The sequence below is a fragment of the Siniperca chuatsi genome, linkage group LG21 (assembly GCF_020085105.1).
Source record: "Siniperca chuatsi isolate FFG_IHB_CAS linkage group LG21, ASM2008510v1, whole genome shotgun sequence".
In the NCBI taxonomy this organism is placed as follows: domain Eukaryota; kingdom Metazoa; phylum Chordata; class Actinopteri; order Centrarchiformes; family Sinipercidae; genus Siniperca; species Siniperca chuatsi.
The window spans coordinates 4,469,567-4,490,442 of NC_058062.1; the positions used below are offsets into that span (position 1 = coordinate 4,469,567).

General features: G+C 39.3%; 2 protein-coding genes across 13 annotated transcripts in view; one reads left to right on the forward strand and one right to left on the reverse strand.

The window, feature by feature from the left end:
• Positions 1-1,008: 1,008 nt before the first annotated feature.
• On the reverse strand, positions 1,009-6,600 carry emc10 (ER membrane protein complex subunit 10). 3 transcript variants are annotated; one of them, XM_044181431.1, is made up of 8 exons: positions 6,440-6,600; positions 6,247-6,313; positions 5,667-5,779; positions 5,236-5,349; positions 3,820-4,004; positions 3,396-3,489; positions 1,783-1,880; positions 1,009-1,324 (listed from the first exon to the last, which is right to left on the reverse strand). In XM_044181431.1, exons 1-7 carry the CDS (start codon positions 6,530-6,532, stop codon positions 1,794-1,796), a joined length of 753 nt encoding a protein of 250 aa, XP_044037366.1. In that variant the 5' UTR covers positions 6,533-6,600; the 3' UTR covers positions 1,009-1,324; positions 1,783-1,793. The 3 variants fall into 3 exon arrangements, with proteins under 3 accessions (XP_044037366.1, XP_044037365.1, XP_044037367.1); XM_044181430.1 differs by lacking the exon at positions 1,783-1,880 and having other exon boundaries at positions 6,440-6,599; XM_044181432.1 differs by lacking the exon at positions 1,009-1,324 and having other exon boundaries at positions 1,834-1,945; positions 6,440-6,599.
• Positions 5,677-20,876, forward strand: part of mybpc2a (myosin binding protein Ca) — a 60,795-nt gene continuing 45,595 nt past the window's right edge. For 7 of the 10 annotated variants that reach the window (XM_044181419.1, XM_044181421.1, XM_044181422.1 and 4 more), the window contains exon 1: positions 13,882-14,059. In XM_044181419.1, coding sequence (XP_044037354.1) covers positions 14,038-14,059 — 22 coding nt within the window. In that variant the 5' untranslated portion in view covers positions 13,882-14,037. Of the gene's footprint in view, positions 5,804-13,874; positions 14,060-20,876 lie in introns of those variants that run through there. The other 3 variants (XM_044181428.1, XM_044181429.1, XM_044181427.1) reach the window with 3 other exon arrangements.

Here is a 20,876-nt window from a genome sequence, read left to right on the forward strand (position 1 = left end):
TCCTCAGTCTCCATCGTCTTTTCTAAATGTTAACATGTTTCTCCCATCCTAAATGACAGCAAATCTAATCTAAAACCGTTACTGGCTAGCGTTAAATATATGTTATAATGTATAGAATAATGCAGCTGAATAACCTCTGTTCTGACACACTGCACCTCGCTCTCCCTTAAATACAGTCACGTTCTGAAATCTACAGCATAACCCAATGCATTCTTCTATTTCATTAATTAATAAAAATTCCATCTAAAACATGTTACTGGCTAAGATAACCATGTTTATTAGATTGTACTGTGCATGGAGTGATGGAATTATACCTGACTTTTCTTTGTTTTGATATCAGCATTATATATCGGCCGCCCTGCTCTCCAAATATCAGCATCGGCCATTGGAAAACCCATGTTGGTCAACCACTAATCAGAAAGAATAACTAATGCACATTCACGCACACACCGACGGCACAGCCTTCGGGAGCAATTCGGGAGTCAGTATCTTGCCCAAGGACACTTCGACAGGCGGGCTGGGGGGAGCCGGGGATCGAACCCCTTAACCATTTGCAATATTAAAGAAACAATCCTATTTCATTTTGTACGTGGTTTAATTTGTTTTTTCTTCCAAACAGAAAAGACTTTTGCACACCTTGAGGAGTCCTGGGTGGCAGCCGCACAGAGGAATGAACTTGAACGACAAGTTAAATACTAAAAGATAAACAACTGCACACTGCCTACGCTTTCATGTAACTTTATTTAGTTTTGTTCATGTGAGTATCATCTAAAACCATGATTAATCACTATTTTACAATATGTAGGCATCTCACAAATATTTCTTCCTTCATTAATCAGACCCTTTTCTGATTATATACTGTATATAATGATCTACTGTATGTGCAGTTCATTTAGATTTTTATATTACTGAACTGGTGTTACAACTAAATCTAAGACTTTAAGTAAAACAGGACCTGCAGCTGAGAACCAAGAGTCTAAAAATCTTCAGTCTGAGTGAAAAGGCAGGTCAAGTAATAAATACTTTATTTTCACATTAGTATTAAAAAGGCAGTCATCTGCAGGGCACAATACCTCCTCTTTACTGTACAAGTTTAAGTTGTGTGTGTGACAGACATTTATTCTCATTAAATAGCATTATGTACAGCAATTAAAAACTGTTCAAGAGAATTATTGTTCAGTAAATGTTCACCAAAAACAACAACAAACGAATCTGTTGATCATCGGCCACCTCCATTGGCTGCTCCGCCCCCGGCACCTCCACCTGATTGGTCCTGAGCGCCAGACATCATCAGGAAGAGAACGAGAGGCACGATGTACATCCACTGGAGAACACAAGAAAAAATGGAAGTCAATACAACAATATTTGTTTTAAAGATCTTTTCAACAGTTCCAGATTGGTCATCGTAGATTATTATTTTCTGAACAGAAGAGAAGAAAAGATAAAGTGTACAAGAAACTGTAGAATAGAAGAAATATAAGGGTCAAACACCAAACACATGCTCAACATATTCACGCAGACAATTAAGATTTTGGATTTCTTGATGGCTCAGCATGGAGACTTCCTCATACAAAGTACTTTGAATTAAGAAAATTGGAGCTTTGCTTTTTTAAAGTCTGAAATGTGTTTGGCATTAAACCTGGGAATAAACATCAAAGAGTGGAAAAGAGGGAATGAGTGGGAAACAAGGGGATGGGTTTCAGTTAGTCAAATTGCTTAGAAGTACATAACTTGACAGAGGAGGAAGGGGGACAGAACGAGCCACAAGTAAGAAAACAGTACTTCAGCGGGAATCAGCTCTGCTCTCTTCCTCCCCCTGCTGGGGGCTGTGCTGAATTGGTGGCCATGAGGAAGATTGCACCTCCCAGAATCAAATACCACTGGAACACAGCACCAAGTCAAAACACTGTCACTGGATGCAGCACAGCACAGTCAACACAGGTCACTGAACACAGCAAGATACACACAGCACAGAGCAAAACAAGACAGAAATCATAAATGACCTCAGACGAGCCAAGAGATAGGACACGAGACTAGGTTCTCTCTGTGGGAACGTTTCAAAATATGGAGCTTGAATGGAGAGACGTTTTTACTCCAGGTGACAGCTTAAAATGTCAGCAGACAAACAAAATCTCACTACTGCTTTTAAAATACGACTAATTGTCAAGCTACTAAAATTTAAAATTGAACGCTGAGGACAGAATAATCTTGGATGACTAGTCTAGTTTTTCAGTTCAAGACAACAGCAGCACACAGGGAAGCATGGCAGTACAGAGCTGGATCTCAAACCATGACAGGGACTGCTTTCACACCTAACCCGTTCGGTTCGGTTAAAACAAACTTTGGGCTTGTGCTGGCGTGAAAGTTCTTGTGCGGGCCCCCCTTTTTAGGCCAGAGACTGCCTGTAAAGGGGTGTCTGGGGCCAGTTCCAAACAGAGTTTGTTTATGGTGTGAAAGCAAAGCAGACCAACCACAGGACTGTGTGAGAGTATTTAGCATAAATACTATTAGCTAGAATACTATTAAAATCAGTCTACTGGTTGTGAACCCTTAAGAAAGCAATCTCCCGATCTGTATAAGTGATGTATTCCTACATGATCATTTGGTAACCATGGTAACATGTACATGCGTCAACACGTGAGTGCTGGGATTTCCCCTGATCAACCAGAAAGTGAAAAGGAGCTAAGAGTTGAGAGTTGCTGAGCTTGTGTCCAACTCCATGTGATTTAACAGTTCCCCAATAAAAAGTGATTGAAATGTAGCGACACAGTGACTATCCTCCTGTAATAATACGGTACAAAATGCCACTTTTTTTTGGCCCGTTTCTGTCTTTCTCGATACTTCATGATATAAGATGGTCCAGTTGCCTAATAATGCTCATAATCAGTTTCTACTTTGTGAGATCTCTGTTACAGTAGGACCAGAACTAAAAGGCAACAATGCATATATATATATATATATATATATATATATATATATATATTTTTAACCTTGGTCTGAACCAAATGAACCAAACTACAGGTGTGAAAGCATCCTTAAACAAGAATGACTGAAGCACATGGTAGAGTGAATCCAAAACACAGAATCAAACTGACTTGATAAAGAGACGTTTCTTACTTTTCCACCACAAATATTGGCAAATGAAATGGAAGAAAAAAGTACTATACTGATGTGCCCTCTATATTATATTACTACACATGCTGCATGCATAGAAAACGTTGTGGTGGATCTGATGGAGTTAAAAAAAAAAAAAGATTAGCTAAATAGGCATTTTCATGTATTCATTAACTATATGGGCCATTTACAATCATCAGAGCCCAATTACCGAAGGCAGAGAGTATATCTTTAGGCACAGCCTGCTACCTTTATCAGCAGTTTTCAGTGGGAGTACTTACATATTTAGCAAAGAAAGACTTCTGCTCTTGTGGATTCTTCCCTTTCTTCTCAGTTTCCTGTTCCATTCGTTCAAGGAATAGAGCCGTCTCAGGTCTGGAAGAAAGTAGGCAATTAGTATTCAAACAAACCCCCAAACAGAAAGAGTATCTGAAAAACAGAAAAGTGCAGAGAGACCTGTTCTACCTATGGGGAAATGATGTAAAGCTGTTACGCCAAGGCAAATATAACTGAATCAAAGAAATCTGAAAAAGCTACCCAAGAGGATTTCACTAATGCACAGACAGCTACAGATAATGGATGGTAGCAACGTGCTACCATAAAGAGTCAAGCTTTTTCAAGTAGTTTAGAGTGGAAGGAAGAAAACCGAAACAAGAAACTGAAAAGGTCCTTTTATATTTAACAAATACATAATCTAAGACTGACCCCGGTGCATTCACAGGAGCCATGACGCTGAGTGTGGTGTTGAAAACCTCAAGATCAACTTCATCCTCAACCTCAGTGCCCCTACAGGCTCCAGGTAGCGTCACTATGGAGACACCAATGAGGTACCCAGAGACGTCAGAGTGGAGGGTGATGACATCGCTCAGATGGGACTCAACCATGGCACACTGAGGATCAGAGCAGAATAAACGTTCATGTTAGAGTTACACCAATATTAGTATCGGCCACATTTACATCACATGATGGATATGATGCTGTTGAATCTATTAGTTCCATATTACACTCATTTTAGAAAGCCCTTAATCTGAATTAACTCTGCTCTTGATATTTCAGATTTCACACAAGTCTGAATTAATACATTTTTTAAGTATCCTTAACTTAAGTGGATAGATTCGGGTTATCTAGCTACACACTGCCTAAAATAGTATTCTAGTGGAAACATTGAATATTTGTAAAATGATATTATTTTGCAAAATTAAGCGAAAAAAGGCACAACAAAAAGGGCTGGCAACTTTATGATGAAAACTGTCCCACCAAAACATAAAAGCTAGTAGGCTCAGTCAAACAATATTCATCAAAGGCCATCAGATCAATCAAACTGTTGTTCACAAACAAGAGAACAATTTAAAAATGTCTATCTGGAGGCAAAATCTTTACCTAAAGTGCCTCTTTAATACCTCAAAAATGAAGGGGATCCAGTTGGTAAAAGTACCTCTGTCTTTACAAACAAGTAACTTGGTTTTGTAATAAGCAATAATTTTATCTAACTGGGAGTGCCATTTATATTAAGGCACTATCCATCCATCCATCCATTTTCTACCGCTTGGTCCCGTTAGGGGTCGCGGGTGACTGGAGCCTATCCCAGTGACTTTGGGCCTTAGGCAGGGTACACCCCGGACAGTGGCCAACTCGTCGCAGGGCTAACACAGACACAGACAAGGACAGACAACCATTCACTCTCACATTCATTCAATACGGGCAATTTAGAGTTATCAATTAACCTACACATGCATGTCTTTGGACGGTGGGAGGAAGCCGGAGAACCCGGAGAGAACCCACGGTAACACGGGGAGGACATGCAGACTCCACCCAGAGAGATTGTGTGATGTTGGTCTGGTCCGGGAAATATTAAGGCACTAAGACAACTATAATAAACTTGGAAACCAACAACAATCAATATCAATTTAATATTAATTAAGTAATACAATACACTACACTATCCTTCATTATCAGTTGAAGAGAGAGACACCTCATTTGAATCATTTGATTAATTAGTCCCATTAATGGCACATATCTTACACAGAGCAGACAGACTTCTCAAACGCTGATGAAACTCCTCATGTACTAACACTCTGTCAGTTCAGTTTTTGGAAGATTATTTGGTGGTGAGATACATACGGCTCTGACAAATGCTGTGAGGTAACCTTCCATCTGCCGCTCCGTCTGTCTGTCTGTCTGCAGGAAAACACGAGGCACTCTGATTCGGTACAGGCCGTCCACTGCAGCCACTTCCTGTGGACTCATTAAAGTAAACAAACACGTTAGAGTTGCAGGTTCACGCCATCCCATAGTGATCACACGCAAATCCTTTTGCAAGACCTCTGGCTCTCTGACCAATGATTTTTTTTCTCTATTAATCTGCTTATCAATGCTCATTACACATTTGTGCTGAACTTTTTGCTGCAGCCTTTTGGTCTGTGGTTGTCCATGAGCATAATGTGTCCAAAAAGAACTTAAATTTGTTGTTGAAAACGATTTTGGTAAGATCTATTTTTGACTCAACTACAGTACTTGTCAGTCCACATCTTTTTAACCTCATCATATTGCACCTTCAGTTTGGCTCTGTCTTCCTCTGATAGCTGGTTCTGAGTTAGTGAGACGCTGGGCTCCCTTCCAGCTTTCAACACCAGTGCTCCGCGTACTCGAAACTTTGCTACATCATCTGAGACCAGAAGGACAACAGACAGTAAGAACAGAACAGATAGCATGAATGAATGACTGGAAAGCACTACAGTTACACATTTAATGTCATTGTTTTCAAAGAAAATTCAGCAAGAGTACCAAGCTATCTGGGTAGACTGAGAAAGTGTCTTTAGCAAACTGAATAACTGTAAATACACATAGAATTTAAATAAAATCTTGCTGCAGTTTATTCTACATGCCGAGTTTCATAGAACACGTTGGCAGTTCTGAAGATCTCCACTTATGCTGAACCAGGTAAATTAATGTATCGATACATCAAAAAACATTCAAGTGACAGATTTTTAGATGATGTTTGGTGTGTAGGTTTCTCCATTCAGATTATGGCGTTATCGCTGGTAGCACACGGCTGCTAAATTAGCTTAACAGCATTAGCAATAACATATTATGCAAAATAACAGTAATAAAATTATTTTAACACTTTCTCACCGACTTCAAATGAGTGTTCAAGGGGCACGGAGAAACCACTGAATTCAGTGTCCAGGGCATCGCCAACCTGATAATGAAAATAAAATGTATCGTTAGCCTTCAGCTGGTCAAAGCTAATGCTAAGCTAACAGGTGCAGCTTCCGCTTAACCGCAGTCAAATGCTAGCGTTAATTTAATAACATTTCACACTTACCCTTCTACCGTTATTACAACATACAAAACTCGTGCATATGGCAAACAAAACAGTGGAAACAACTGCAATTTTAAATAATATTAGACGAGCCATTTTGACAGAGATGCACGCCGGAAGACGGTGTCAAGCTTACTACAAAAACATTAGTACTTCCGGAGTGTTTCTTCATAACAAAGTCTCTAAAAGACATGACATGTAAATCGTTTATTCTTTTCTTTTCTTTGCCTTTCTTTTCTTGCTAGCAAAGTTTTAAAATGCTCATTTGGGAGCTTTTGTAGGCCTCGTCTAGCAAACTATAACAAATCATAACAATTCCTAAATTTTTCAGGCCTACCTAAAATTTTAAGATGCCAGAATGCATCATATTTTTTTAATCTATTTTTTAAACTGATGGCTTTACCACTTAACACCACACACACACACACACACACCCCTGCGCAACTGTATTTGTGGAGACCCATCATTGACATAATGCATTCCCTAACCCCTTAGCCTAACTTTAACCATCACAAGAGCCTAACCTCTAACCCTAAAATCAAGCCTTAACCCTCAAACACACACACACACAGAAACAAACACACACACACAGTTAATTTGTGCATGCTGAGCTATTTAAAGTATGTGCTGACCTACTTGCGTGCAGGTTGTTTATGCATACCTCGCAATTTATATCAACTTACTTTACTTTTCACTTTTGTCTGTTTCTGAACATGCCAGTGTTGTCATCTGCTATGCCAGTGCTGCTGCACAGGAACAGTATTTACTCTTTGAATTCGTATTTTTAGCATTTTGGTATTTACAGTAGTTTCCTTGTCTGTTGTCAAAATGCTACTGATGAACCAGGCCTGTATGAGTGCTGCTGTCTTGTAACATGTCAGCAGCAATTTTTTGTGCAAATTCTTCTTCTTGGCGAATTAAAGAGGTTTTCTATTTTGGGCTGTCTACATTTCAGCTTAGTGTTGCTCTGTATTTTGGCTGTAACAAAGGAGGTTGTAATAGGACGGATCATTTACTTAAAAGACAAGCTGAGCTGTAACAAGTAATGTGTTCTAATCTATTTGGCCTAATATGATATTTTTGTTTTTGGACAGCTAAGTATCTCCTTATATTTAGAGCACTGTCTACTGTAAAATGTGTATAGGATTAATAGTTTAATATCAGTGGTTTAATATCTGTCAGCATAAACACACCATTTCACTCTCCTTGGCATTATAAAAAAGGTCTACTGTACCTTGAACTGAATATAATGTAGACCTGTTACGAATATATATCATCCCTTGACACTGGATGCACTGACACATCCTGGGCCAGCAGAGGCTGCTAACAGACCAGAAAAGGCCCCCAACCTTTCTGTCACCCCCACCCCTTTCCAAAGGCCTCTAAAAGTGCCACTTTATCGGCTGAATAATAAATATGTATGTTCAGTGATGAAGAGGGTTGTTCATGTTCTTAAATTCTTTAGTCAGCATTCCATGTTCTACCTCAGCCTGGGTTTTAGACCTAAATGTCCTTATAAGGAGTAAATCTGTACTGAATCACACAAAGCTGAAAACTGCAGTTGCACTGATCTCAAGACATGGAGCAGTATCATATTGTCAAGAATCAAACAAACTTTGCTTTTTGATCCAGCACCTGCAGTTTTTTTTTTAATATGCGTAACCTGCACCCCTTTTTGTCTTATATTTATATTGTGTCTTAACCCGGCTGGGATGGACCGCCGTTCACACCTGGCATCAGAATGCATCTCACACCTCAAGAATGACCTCTTGTGATCAGATTTGACTTTCCTGCTCAAATTGTGTTTGTTATCTGTGGGAAACTGTGACCACTGCTGAGCAGAAAAAATACTTGGTTAGTACTGGCTGTAAAACTGGAGAAGAGGACTGAAGGGGGGCTATTTGATCACTTGTCTCTGACTCCAAGAACTTGTCTGAGTTGTTTAGCATAGGAACATCTACTGTTCCCAAGTGTGTCTGGGAAGCTGACCATATAATCCTGGTTTGAATCCAGCCACGGCCTCCCCACTCATTTGTTGTTTCTCTGTCCCAGTTGAATAGATGCAGAAATGCCAGAAAAAGAAAAACAAAGATTACATGCTGAACATGCATATTGATTTGCTGTTTGTCAATGGAGGAATGCATTTGAATGCACACTTAGTCTGTGGAGCTTCTCTGACATCTCTGAGTGATGCATTAAGAACTGGAACCCAATTTTAGGTTCAGTCACACCTGTATTTAGAGCTGCCTTGCATGTTATCAGATCAAGACCCATTTTAGTACTAAACTGGACACTGCTAGAATGGATACTGTAGCATGCAATTGGGACACAACTCTGGATTGCACAGACAAGTTTTCTCCTCGTTATTTGGCAGCAACTCAGGGCTTGCTTTGTTTGCAGCGTTCCCTTAGCTCAACAGGTTCAATGAGCACGGGCTCCAATATGTGGCACCTCTGGACTAGAATTTATGGATCGTTCTACTTCTCTGGGCCTGCGTGCACTGGATCCTGGCTCCAGTTACTAATTTAACCAGGTTTGCAGTTGCCAAAAGCCTGATTACCAGTCCAAGAGTCAACTAAAGGGCAGAATGTCTGTGACGTCACTGATTGGGGTCACAGCCATAAGAGCCCAAAACTTAAAAGTATCAAACCAGAGAGAAGAGAGAAGCAGCAGCAGGTTTCTGCCAAATGTGATTGATGTGATTTATTTCTCAGTGCTTATTCCTGGCTGAGGAGTTCTGCTGACATGCAAGAAAACCTCTGTGGATCCAAGTGAAAGGCATCCATCATTTTAAACTTCAGTGTTTATGCATCAAAGTGCCGAAATGGAGTTTTGAATCCAGTGTTAATGCTTTGAAGTTCAAAATATCAAGACTTAATGTACTTTCGGACATCCAACTTGTTTACACCTCTTTTCTTTTCACTCTTATGTAGAACTCTTGACAAAATGACTTTGTTGGAGGGTGTCACACCTTACCCACTGTCGTTCCTGTCCTGAAATTTGCGAGAATGACAATTTGGCTCACATTAGAAAATCACTGACAAAAATATCAAACATCGTTGACAATGGCAGGAATGTCCTAGATGAGGTCAAAAACATGGGCAAAAAATGAAGCAAATGGGAGATGTGGCTCCATAAAGACACTGATGACTTAAATGTGTTTTGGGTGGCCAAATCAGCCATCCCATTGGCTGGGAGCTACTACAGTTTACGCAAACCACCCCCCCAATTTCTCACAAAAAAACACCTTTCCACATGTCCTAAAGTTCTTTCTTGACATTACCAATACTAGATCTGCCTTAAAATGTTCTAAAAAATAATTTCCTCCATTACACAAGTTCAACCCCCATCTCCTCTTGTGACTCTGTCAACAATAATAAACAATATTAAAACGACAGCAGCTGATGATATCAACCAAAATCACCGGGCTTTCTCTGATTTTACACACGAAATTACAGTTGGATGGATATCTTTTGTAATTCTAATAGTTTTTGATGGGTTTTGACACATTGTTATCACATTACGGTCTGTATGGAATCAGTCTGTCTGTCTGGGCTCCTGTTCAGTTTGAAAGTGGGGGTGCTCTGTATGGAGCATATGGTGACTGAGGCATGTGATTCCCTTGGGCTCTGCCTTTGAAACTATGCAGGCCTATACAGTATCTATTCCCCGTTACTGGGACAGCCCATTACTCTCTGTCATCACCCTAAACAACGATGTCACCTTACTATTCTTAGTCAAATATGAAAGCATGTATATTTATGTGAAAGCTCAACGGGACTTTCACATTGAAGGAAGACACTGTCATGTCCTGTCTGCCTGTGTGCTGTTAAAAATGGAGCATTAAGAAAAATGAGAAAGAAAGTCAACAAAATGTTTTGAAACACGTCCTACTGTCTAAATAAGACAGCGCTGCCACAGTTTGGGGTCAATAATGAAAAATAGTTTTTTCCTAAGCCTGTACGGTGTAGACAGAGGTCTTCATTAATACATTTTACATGCTGTATCGTTGACAACTGATCAGACGAATCAACCAATTACAGGAATTAACAAGAAATTGTTTAAAATATTTTTACCACAGTACTAAAATGGCTCATCCCTCCAAGTTTTATTAAAACTGAGCCAGTCTTATATATCCCATTTTATCTAATTTTTTTTAACATAAGAACCACAATTACAGTATGAGGGACAAACTAAACACACTTAAGGAGGATTTTAGGTCATATGAAACACTTCCTACATAGACAATCATCTGAAATGTCTGAATGATACCTTTTATACACATCACAAACCACAGATTGTTCTTCATATTAACCTCATGAGATGAGGGTACAGCAAAAATACATTTGCACACATGAACAAAATGAGCTTTACAGTCAATGCAGCTTATGAGGGGTGCCCTTATTTCTATTGCTAGATAATAAGGAGTTTTAAAGGAATATCTAATCAATGCTATGCAGATGATATTAAATTATACATCTCTTTTAACCCTCAAAACATGACAAAAATGTCTATTTTACTTGACTGCCTAAAAACTATTAAAGATTGGATGGCTGATAATTTTCTACAGCTTAATGCTGATAAAACAGAGGTCCTTAGTTTTGCCCCTGCTGGCTTTGTCCCTAAGGTGCAGGAAAATCTTGGTTTCCTTCTTTCCTTCCTTTCCTCACCTGTTAAATCCACACTCAGAAATTTAGGTGTCACTTTAGACCAGACGCTATCTCTTGACCAGCATGTCAAGTGTTTGATTTGCTGCTGGTTTTTCCATTTGAGGAGTATTGCTGACCTCAGGTCTGTTGTGTCTCAAGCTAAGATGGAGATGATTATTTGTCCTTTTATTTCATCCCATCTAGACTATTTAACTCCCTCTTCACCAGTGTTATGCTGCTGCAAAGCTTTTCACCAGGTCTAGAAAAAGGTCTTATGTAACTCCAATCTTGATCTCAATAAACTGGCTCCCCATCAAATTCAGAATCCAGTTGATGATGCTTGTGATCACTTTTAGAGCTCTGCATGGTCAGGCACCTGCCTCTATTATGGAATTTCCGCAGCCTTATATCCCCATTAGGTCTCTAAGGTCCTATGTTCAGGGTATATTGGCTGTTCCTTGCTCCAGAATTAAAACTTAAGGAGACTGTGCCTTTAAAGTTGTGGCTCCTTTAGGACTCTCTCCCTTTGGACTTACGATCTGTGGACATCTTTAAAAAGCAACTCAAGACACAGCTGTTTAGACTTGCTTTTGCTTAGTTTTATTCATTTCTTTTTTATTACTTAGTTTCTTATTGTGTCTCTATTTTATGTCTTTCTTTTGTCTTTTATTGTGATGCACTTTGTGATGTGTGATCTAGAAAGGTGCAATATAAATAAACTTTACCTTAGTTTTTCATGGAGTTGGCCCAAATCAGTGCTGGTTATAAACTAAAATACTGAGAAAGCATGCCTTAGTTTTAGCCTATGGTTTTTGCACAAAATTGATGCACCATTTTGAATTTCTTTTCTTTCTTTTCACTACCACTATCCAGAAAAAAAATCTGTTTAAATGCTGAATTCAGTTTTTCTCTAAAATATAATATTTTTAAATATTGAATTTTGACACAAAATGCTGCCTACTGGCAGCTTTAATCTCTAAACTGGTGTGTATCAGTCATGGGAAAGCTGCTCTGAAGATGGAGAGGACCTGCTTCAGTTGGCTTAACGTGTACTTCAGTGAGGCTTAACTAATGCAAGCGTTAAATAACTCTGGTGTCATCCTCTACAGAGGATCAATGGATCATGTAGGACGCCTATAGTTAGTCTCCTATATCCATTTTAAATCCACAATGTATGAATCATTTCAAACTATTCAGAGTTTAGTCACAGTATAAATCACCACTGATGAGCTGTGAATGCATCAACAAGATTTATTAAAGATAATTCAGCTTAAAAGTCAAGTAATGTAAAGTTAGAATATACAGTAGGTCTATCAATACTCAAGGACCTTTTATGTCCTATTCAAGCAGCCCTCCGTAATCTTCCTCGAGGGTATTTTGTTCTCCTTGAACATCTGAATCTCAAGTTGCACTTTCCTTAAATAGCTCTTCTTCAATCTCTGCCTCTCTTTCTGACTTAAGTTCTCTCCCTAAATTAAAGTCTCAAAGAATGTTTATTGTTATAGCCAAGGCTACGGCAGCCTGGCAATTTGGACAGCAAGAAAATGAGTGCAGAATTTAAAAAAGGGATGATTGTATACAGGCGAATGAATGGAAAGTGAAAAGTTGCTTGGACACATAATTTAACACTGATGTTTACAAAACCCACATTTGGTCTGCATTGCCATTTGGAATCAAATGAAGGATGCCACAGTCGTGCTCCTATCACACAAGTGTACAATCTTGTCTTTGTAATGAACATACTGTATATTTATTCCATAACACGTGAAATATATGGCAAATCCTTAGCATAAGCATGCATGTGTGAGTCTACAGTGTTGTCTGTGTTGGGTTGGGAAGTTTATACCTCTCCAGGAACTCATGAGGTCAACAACCTCCTTCTGCTGTCTTTGACCTTGTTCCTCACATCCCTGCCGAGGGCTTTCAGTGCCATAAAATACACCATGTTGACAGCTACGGCTACTGGAGAACAAATGGGATTGTCAGAGCCTGTAGGAACGCAAGGCTGCCACTGCTTTGCTCTCATTTTCATTTGTGAGGAGTTTTTTTCTCTCATCCTCTTCAGCTAGGGACTGTATGAAAATTATTGTGGTGCGGAGGGGGGCTGAACGAACCCCAAAACAAACAGTGTAATGTATTACACTGTAATGTTTTCGCTTCATCCACAAAGAGGTTGGGTTGTGCTGAACATGCATTATATTATAGGTAAACTCTAACTGATACATTTAACTTCACCGTAGGTCTGTTTTAATGCAGAATAAAGTGAAGGTGACTGTTGGCTAGTGAAAAGAATTACGCACGCTTTCAAGAGATTATGTTCAATCGCTACTAACTGTTAATATCTATTTACATATCTACAGTTTCTCAAAACTGACACGTTGGCCCTATAGAAACCAGAAAGTAAAGTCCTGATGCAGAGACATGATTGCTCCTCTGCATATGATCCATGGTGCGCAAAAGGTTTTTGTTGTTTTACATAAAACCTGCAAAAAAAGCTTAAACAAAGTATAAATATTGGGCATAGAAAAAAACAAATCTGAGCAGTTTCAGCCACTGCTGCATCACTCGATCAAATTGTCAGTCAGTGCTAATTAGCATCAGTCAGTTTGTTAATGTTCTGGCTCCAGGCCCTAATGAGTTAATCAGCTGGCAGGTTTCCCCGGGGGCTGGACTTTTCTTTATGGCTCTGAACTGCTTTTACCCATCATGGTGTCTTCCTTCTCCTCCTCAAAGCCATGCAGCTCCTGCCAAGGTTTCAAGTGACAGCTATTCTGTCACTTTCTTCCTTCCTTGTTCCACTTGTTGGGGGGAGGATGAGGTAACTGGTAATGTGTGTGTGATTGGGGGGGTTGTTGAGGTGATAAAAAGGGATGAAGGAGGAAATGCAGGCAGATCCACAGACAAGGAGGGAGGAAGACGCTTTCAGAGGAATCACTATAAACAGACACAGACATGCCTGAGCCCCAGAAGCCAGGTAAGCTGGTCCAACCTGTGGGATTTTAACTGAAAACTCACTGATCAAAAACAAAGGTGGAAGCTGACGATGCAGTGAAATGTTCAGATGACTGAAAAAGAAAACAACAAAGAAATTTTAACCCATAATTTTAAACCATTCTTGAGAAAATGCTTGAATTTTGGATAAATGAGACTGAAACTGCATCATTGGATCATGATACAAATTCAAGATTTTATAAAATCATCATCAGACCACATTAGGATTGTTTTATTTTTACTTTTATTCTTACTTATTTTTACAAAAAAGGAGGAGAGTGTTACCTCTAATATAGTCAAGATATCTCTTAATATGCGATTCATTAGTTGGCATGTGACTCAAAGCTGTTAAACATGAGCATTACTCTGTAATCTGTGGTATGAGTTTTAGCTTTCATTAGTTAGTTACAAGCTTATGTCTTCATAATTCATTGTCAGTGTCCCTATGTTGCTTTCTCTTTTACTGACAATGTTCTTGAGCTACAGTTGGACTATATCGCTCTCTTTTAGGGGAACAAACTCTCATGCAGTTTTCAAACAAATACTGACAGAAATGCAAAGGATAAGAGGGATCCAGCATGTGAATGTCAAGTTTAGCCCAATATTTGACTTAAATGTTTAAAAGAAATATAATGTGTTTGTTTTTAGTGGTCATATTTGTTTTATTAGATTAAATGTTGGTCATCAAAAATAATATGAGACAGAAGTAATGGAAAGAAAAAAGCTTGGACAGGGAGCCACAACTGGTAACGATAATGGATATTTTAGGCTCTTATGGGGACAAATGTGTTGTGTGGGGGGGAATCCTCCTAGGTCATTAAGCTGAGGAAAGCAGGAATGGTGAAGGGGCAAAAGTCAGCATGCTTACAGTAACGTCTGACGTAACCCAACAAACCCAAGTGTTGCAAAATTTGTTGTGCTACAAAGAAATATTGCTAATTTTTACATGTAGTTTTTTTTAATGTCTTTTGTTAACCTAAAGTGAAGGAACATTTCAAATGTATTGTAATTGGAGTTTCATAAAATGAAAAACAGGGTTTGCAAAAGAATCACTGACAAGTCCTTTCATTGCACCATAAACTGCACATATGAGATTCCAGCAGCGTAGCATAACCTAACCACAGGCTATATGTGGAATTACATTTAATAACCTCCGCACTGAAACATTAACCGACCGTTGATACAACACTGTGACATTAAACTGTATAGGCTGTAGTGTATGTCGTAATCTTTGTATCAGTCATGGGGTCTGAAATATGCTCTGCTGCCTTTGTCAACAGTGACCTCAAAGCACCGTAAATCACCTGTTCTCTTGAAACCTGAGAAACGAATGCATGCATGAGGAAAGGAGGGAAGGAAGGAAGGCGGGAGGAAAGGAGGCGGTAACAGATAAAAGTGGAGAGATGAGCAGGATGATTTGTTGGAGGGACCTCTGCCAAGTCAGGTGTAACTACCTTGCGTCGTATCTCTGCACCTCAGACACCTAATCTATCTGACCCTGATTGCCTCCCTCATTCTGTTACGCTGTCTCCTCCGCTGGCATCCATCTCCCCTCGACAATCTGCAGAAAGTTCACCGTATCGCTGTTATTGTGTGAAAAAGTCAGAACTCCTTTTTTTCTTGTGGATTTCAGTTGATGTGTCACATTCTCTGTCATGGGTTGACACAAATTCACAGATCTCTTTTGCTAATAGAGCAATTCAAACTCCACCAAATAAAAATCAAAAATACATTTTGCTAAAAACAAAAAGTGTCTTCCTTAGTTTCTTAAAAGTTGACACACATGTCAGTGTTATAAAATATATTCATGAAAGCTTTTGACAGAACTGAAATCTTTCCCCTCCAGAGCAGTTTATACCCCTTCCCCTTTTATTCTCCATCATGCAGTAATTCCATCCCTACATTTCATTATATCTTACAAATGTGTCACCAATCCAGTGTCCTGACATCTCACATATCATATTCCCAACACCTTCTCTCAGGCTCCTCTTGTTCTTGTTTCCACCCATCACGAAATGTTGCCCCTCTCTTGAACTTCATCACACTTACTGATCTTTGGAGCCCCTCTGCCCCTGTCGATCAGCTGGTTACAGCTCATGTGACTCTCCTGGTGGCGACTTGCTCTCCATGATTAAGGCTGTCCCGGGACTCAAGAAGCCATGGGGATCTGGAAGAAGCACACATCCCAATAAACAGCCACAAGAATAGTTCTCAAGTGCTGGAGCAACGGCTGTGGCCTTGTGGGTCCATGAAGGGAAAGACACCTCTGGGAATGAAGGGGTGTGTCCACGTGGTTAGCCCCAGTTGACCCATTAAAAAACCGTCCAGCAGGATCATTGTTTCTCACAACAGCAATGCTGACTTGTTTTGTCTGATGAACCAGCAGGCTCTTTGGAATGAGCCACTTACAGAATAATTAGACCTTGTGAACCAATGTTGCTGCTGATAGTTGCAGGGTGCCAAGATGCTCTTAGATTAGTCTAATGCAGTTTCACAAAAATAAAGACTTATTTTTAAAAAGTTAGCCACTCTACCTCCAGACTAACTCAGAACTAAGAGCCATGTTTCCATGGTAACTCTCAGTGAAACCTGCTGACCAGCAGCACCAAATGACAAAGAAAGAGGAAAACATGCCTCATAATTTGTGGTTTTCTAACAATGTTGTAGAGCGAGGAAAATAGTTTTTTGGGAGCGCAGTAACCTGTTGGAAATAAGCAGCAGTGGATTTCGTTTGTCTGACTGAGGAGTTAGCAGAAGTACTGATCCTTGCCACAGAAGCCACAGCAGCTCAGCTCTGCTACAGGTCTGCACTGCGTTGAGGTTTTATGCTACTGGAAGTTTTTTACATTGTTACAATCTTTAATGAAATTTCCCAAGTTGTCTTCCTCTTAATTTACGCAGATTTCATGGCAAATGAGTCCTACGTAAGACAGTAAAGAACTTGACAGCTTTGTGCAACAGATGAATCTAGATGTCTCTCGGAAGTCTGACTATTAGCTTGAGTCTATCTTTGTGGAACACTATAGACTTGTCTAAAATATGTGTGTGAAACTGATGCTCACCGTCTTGTTTTTGGAGAGTAGCATTTGTTAAGTGGAAGGTTAAACCTCCAGCCATCCTATTGGCTGCAGGCTAGAAAGAGGCTAACATCCTGTCACCCCCCACCCCTTTACACCCCAAACCGCAAGTCTCACAACTGGTCCAGTGTAGCGTTACCTCATACCAAGGCCGTCATCAAGTTCCCACAGGTATGCACCCGCTGCTTGATGGATTACAGACAGATGCAGAGTCAGGTGACTGTGCCATGAGGTCTTACAAAGAGAGTGTGAAAAGTTAACTGAGCCTTGATATATCATTAACAAAGACTCTCTAAACACAGCCCAAGCAGTGTGTTGTGCAGCAGATACACACCCAGAATTTATCCCTTATTCTACAAGCTTCCTCTGTGACTTGAAAGAGGCCTTGGCCTATTTGGAGCACAGGCTGTGTTGATGTGAGCTGGAAAACAAAAGGAAATTAATGGAAAGCTGAAGTGGATGACAGTTTAATACGGTATTTAAAGCCGCCTTTGTTTACTGAACACCACAGATTCCTCATCCCTAAATTAGAGTTGCATTTAACAATTGTTTTCTTATGTTGAGACCGCTTTATTCACATAATAACAATTTATTCAAATCATCAGGAAAGTTTACAGCAGTGCCATAAAATCTAATCTTCAGTTTCGCACCCCTTTTATTCCTCTTCCAACCCTATTACAAAATCCTTTCCTTTCTCCTCCCTTGTTCATCCATAAATCTTCATCTTCACGTGTGGCAGAGAGGAGAGGGGAGGAGGGGGAGAGAGACATCACTGGTGGAATCCAAACAAGCCATAATTCTTATCATCATCACTATAACCCAGTGTTATATACAGCCATCCCATCCCGCACATTCCCTCCACAGGCTTGCGTGTCTCAACCCTCAGTCCTCAGTCACAACAGGCTTAATGCATGACCGTTACAGGATGCATACAGACTAAATAACACAGGAATGTCAGCACCTTTAAAGGTTTATCAACTTGTCTCGGTGGGAGAAACATTATTAGTGACCTTTTTCTTTGTGGAAAGGCCTCTGCAGAGCTCAATGCATGCTTCTGAGCTCAAGATGAAACAGAATAGTGTAGCATCATTCAGATGTTGGATTGCATCCCTCTTGCAATAATGAAAAAAACACAAAATTGCCACAATATTGATCGGTTTTATAAAAAGATAACAGAACAATCAATCAAAGCAACAACAACAGATTTTAGACAGTTTGGTGTAGTCCTTCACTGTACAGCTGCAACTAAAACAACTGATTAATCTATAAAATATCAGAAAATACCTAAAAAATCCATCACAATTCCCCAAAGCCAAAGGTGAGGTCGCCAAAATGCTTTTTTTGTCCAACCAACAGTCCAAAATTCACAGACTCTCAGTTTACCATCACTGAAGGCTAAAAGAGAGATACATTTTTTGGCATTTTTGTGTAAAAAGTAACATAAATGATTCATTGATTCTCAAAATAGTTTGACAATTAACTTTCTGTAGACTGATTATTGCCTAAATGTTTCAGCTCTACTTCTATGCCCAGACTAAAGAGATTCAAAATAGTTTCATAAACAGTAATTATGATATGAGCCAGTTTGTCTGACAGTTCCTCACAGTTTCTCACTTCAGCCAAATAAATCCTTCAAAAAATGGTCTAGGAAGACAAATTTGACATCATAATGAACCTATCTGTTACTTTGCATTTTTTGGAAAACAATTACAATCATAGACTGAAAACAAATTCAATAATAATATTTCTGTTAAGATCTATTACCAGCAAAATCTGTTTAATCCACGTAGGATACACAAGCTGGATGACAGCGTTAGACTATTATGATGTATTACTTAAAAAACAAGTTCCAATAGAGGCTCATGAGAAAAGACATCCTTTAAAATATTTAAAATATTAAAAATATTCCCCTTTTTTCCCTTACTTGCTGAAGCTCAGCAGCCAAAAACAAAAAGTAGGTCATCCAAATATGCAAACATCTCTCCTGTTCCTGGTCAGTGTATTTAAAAGTGGGAGCTCTTACAGTACACGTTGCCTAGAATAACCAGCTCCCTGACACTTTCACTTTTACACTTTCTGCATGTCATGCCTCAGTCTAAAATGTACTGTATGTAAAACAGAGCAGAATAAAATCCAGCAACAATCTGGTTTCTGGGAAAAACAATCCAGCTTCTGATATTTTTCTTTTGGAAGCATGTTTTTTTTTTTATATGACAATTTCAACCTTGTCATTCACTCAATTAATGAAATATCTGTCCTCTGACGTTGGTTTTACAACAACCATTTCTAATCTTCATGTCAAGCTACTATTCAATCGCCTCTCTGAATTTATCTCCTTACCTTTTCCTCCTACAAGAGGTGACACACTATTCAGCACATGATGCAGCTGTAAGTCAGATCATCAAGTCTGTCAAATTAACTTGGCAAATGATTGAGTGATAGGGAGGCAGAGGCTTAAGTGTACCCTGATTCTGCCGACAGCATCACTCTCCATCCTCATCGTAAAATGGTGAAACTCCATCAGACACGCTCTGCCCCCAGCAAGGATGCCTGCCAAATGCCAATAATACCATTGACACTCATCCACACACTCAGGGTTATAAATAGATTGCTTGAATATTAATTTTCTCTTTATTATCTGCTCCCAATAATCCCCATTTTGATGTTTATTTGAATATTATGCAAATACAAAAACACATCTCAGTCACACCATCATGTGGTTTAAGTACAGTGGCAGCAGCTTGGCCACGTGTGATCATTGGGTATTATAATCGAATGAGTTGCTTTTTAAGTGGGATTAAGGTACTTTTAAGGCATTTAGGGATTCCGTGTTGAATAGCGCTGGCAAATATGCGTATAAAGTGGAGTGGATTGGAGTTTTAGTTACAAAAAAAACATCACTCAGAAGCAGAGCTGCTCTTGAAGCAAGAGTAATCTGATTGGTTGAGTTCAATCTATGTAGGTGGAGGCAAAGACCCACAGTTTTCAGCGCTGATTTATAATTAAAATCAGCAAATCCAACGAGTTTATGGCTAAATTGTTTATTTCAAGACAGCTAGGCTTAAAGGGGCACTTTAATATTTTACTTGCATATGGTTCGGGGACTCGAAAGAGATATTTAAAAAAGAATCATCAAGACCAATGCAGTCCCTAGTATAAATTAAGCTCCAAAAATGCTGTATCCTACACTTCCCATAATGCAACTCGATAGCATCTTTCATCAAACCCCTATGTCTTCAAACTCCTCGTTAAAAATATTCAGTCTCTAAGTCCAAGCCAAGATAACCCTGATGACACCACTCAGGTTATTTTTTCAAACTTTTGAAAGCTTGCTCCAGAGAAAATAGAAGATATTTTACAACCATTTTTACAGGCTGAGTTGTACTCCCCACTAATCTCGATGTGTAAAATGGGTGGAGTATCCCTTTAAAAATAATCCTCTATTATGCCTTTTCTTTTTCATTGGCTTCAGTTTACTTTAACATAAAAAAGAAAAAGAGCAACTGGAAAACAAATTCCAAGATCCCCAAGCTGATTCTGTGTCTTTGTGGAAAACAGCTTCCCAAGTTATCATGGAGAACAAACTTTAACAGAATATAAGCACAGACAGACATGCGTGTGTTAGATGGTTTTTGCTTGATATTGTGCGATCAGTTAAGATGCACAGATGTTACTTTTTAGTGTGGTTGAAACAGACCTATTTTGCACTATACCTCAAGGATT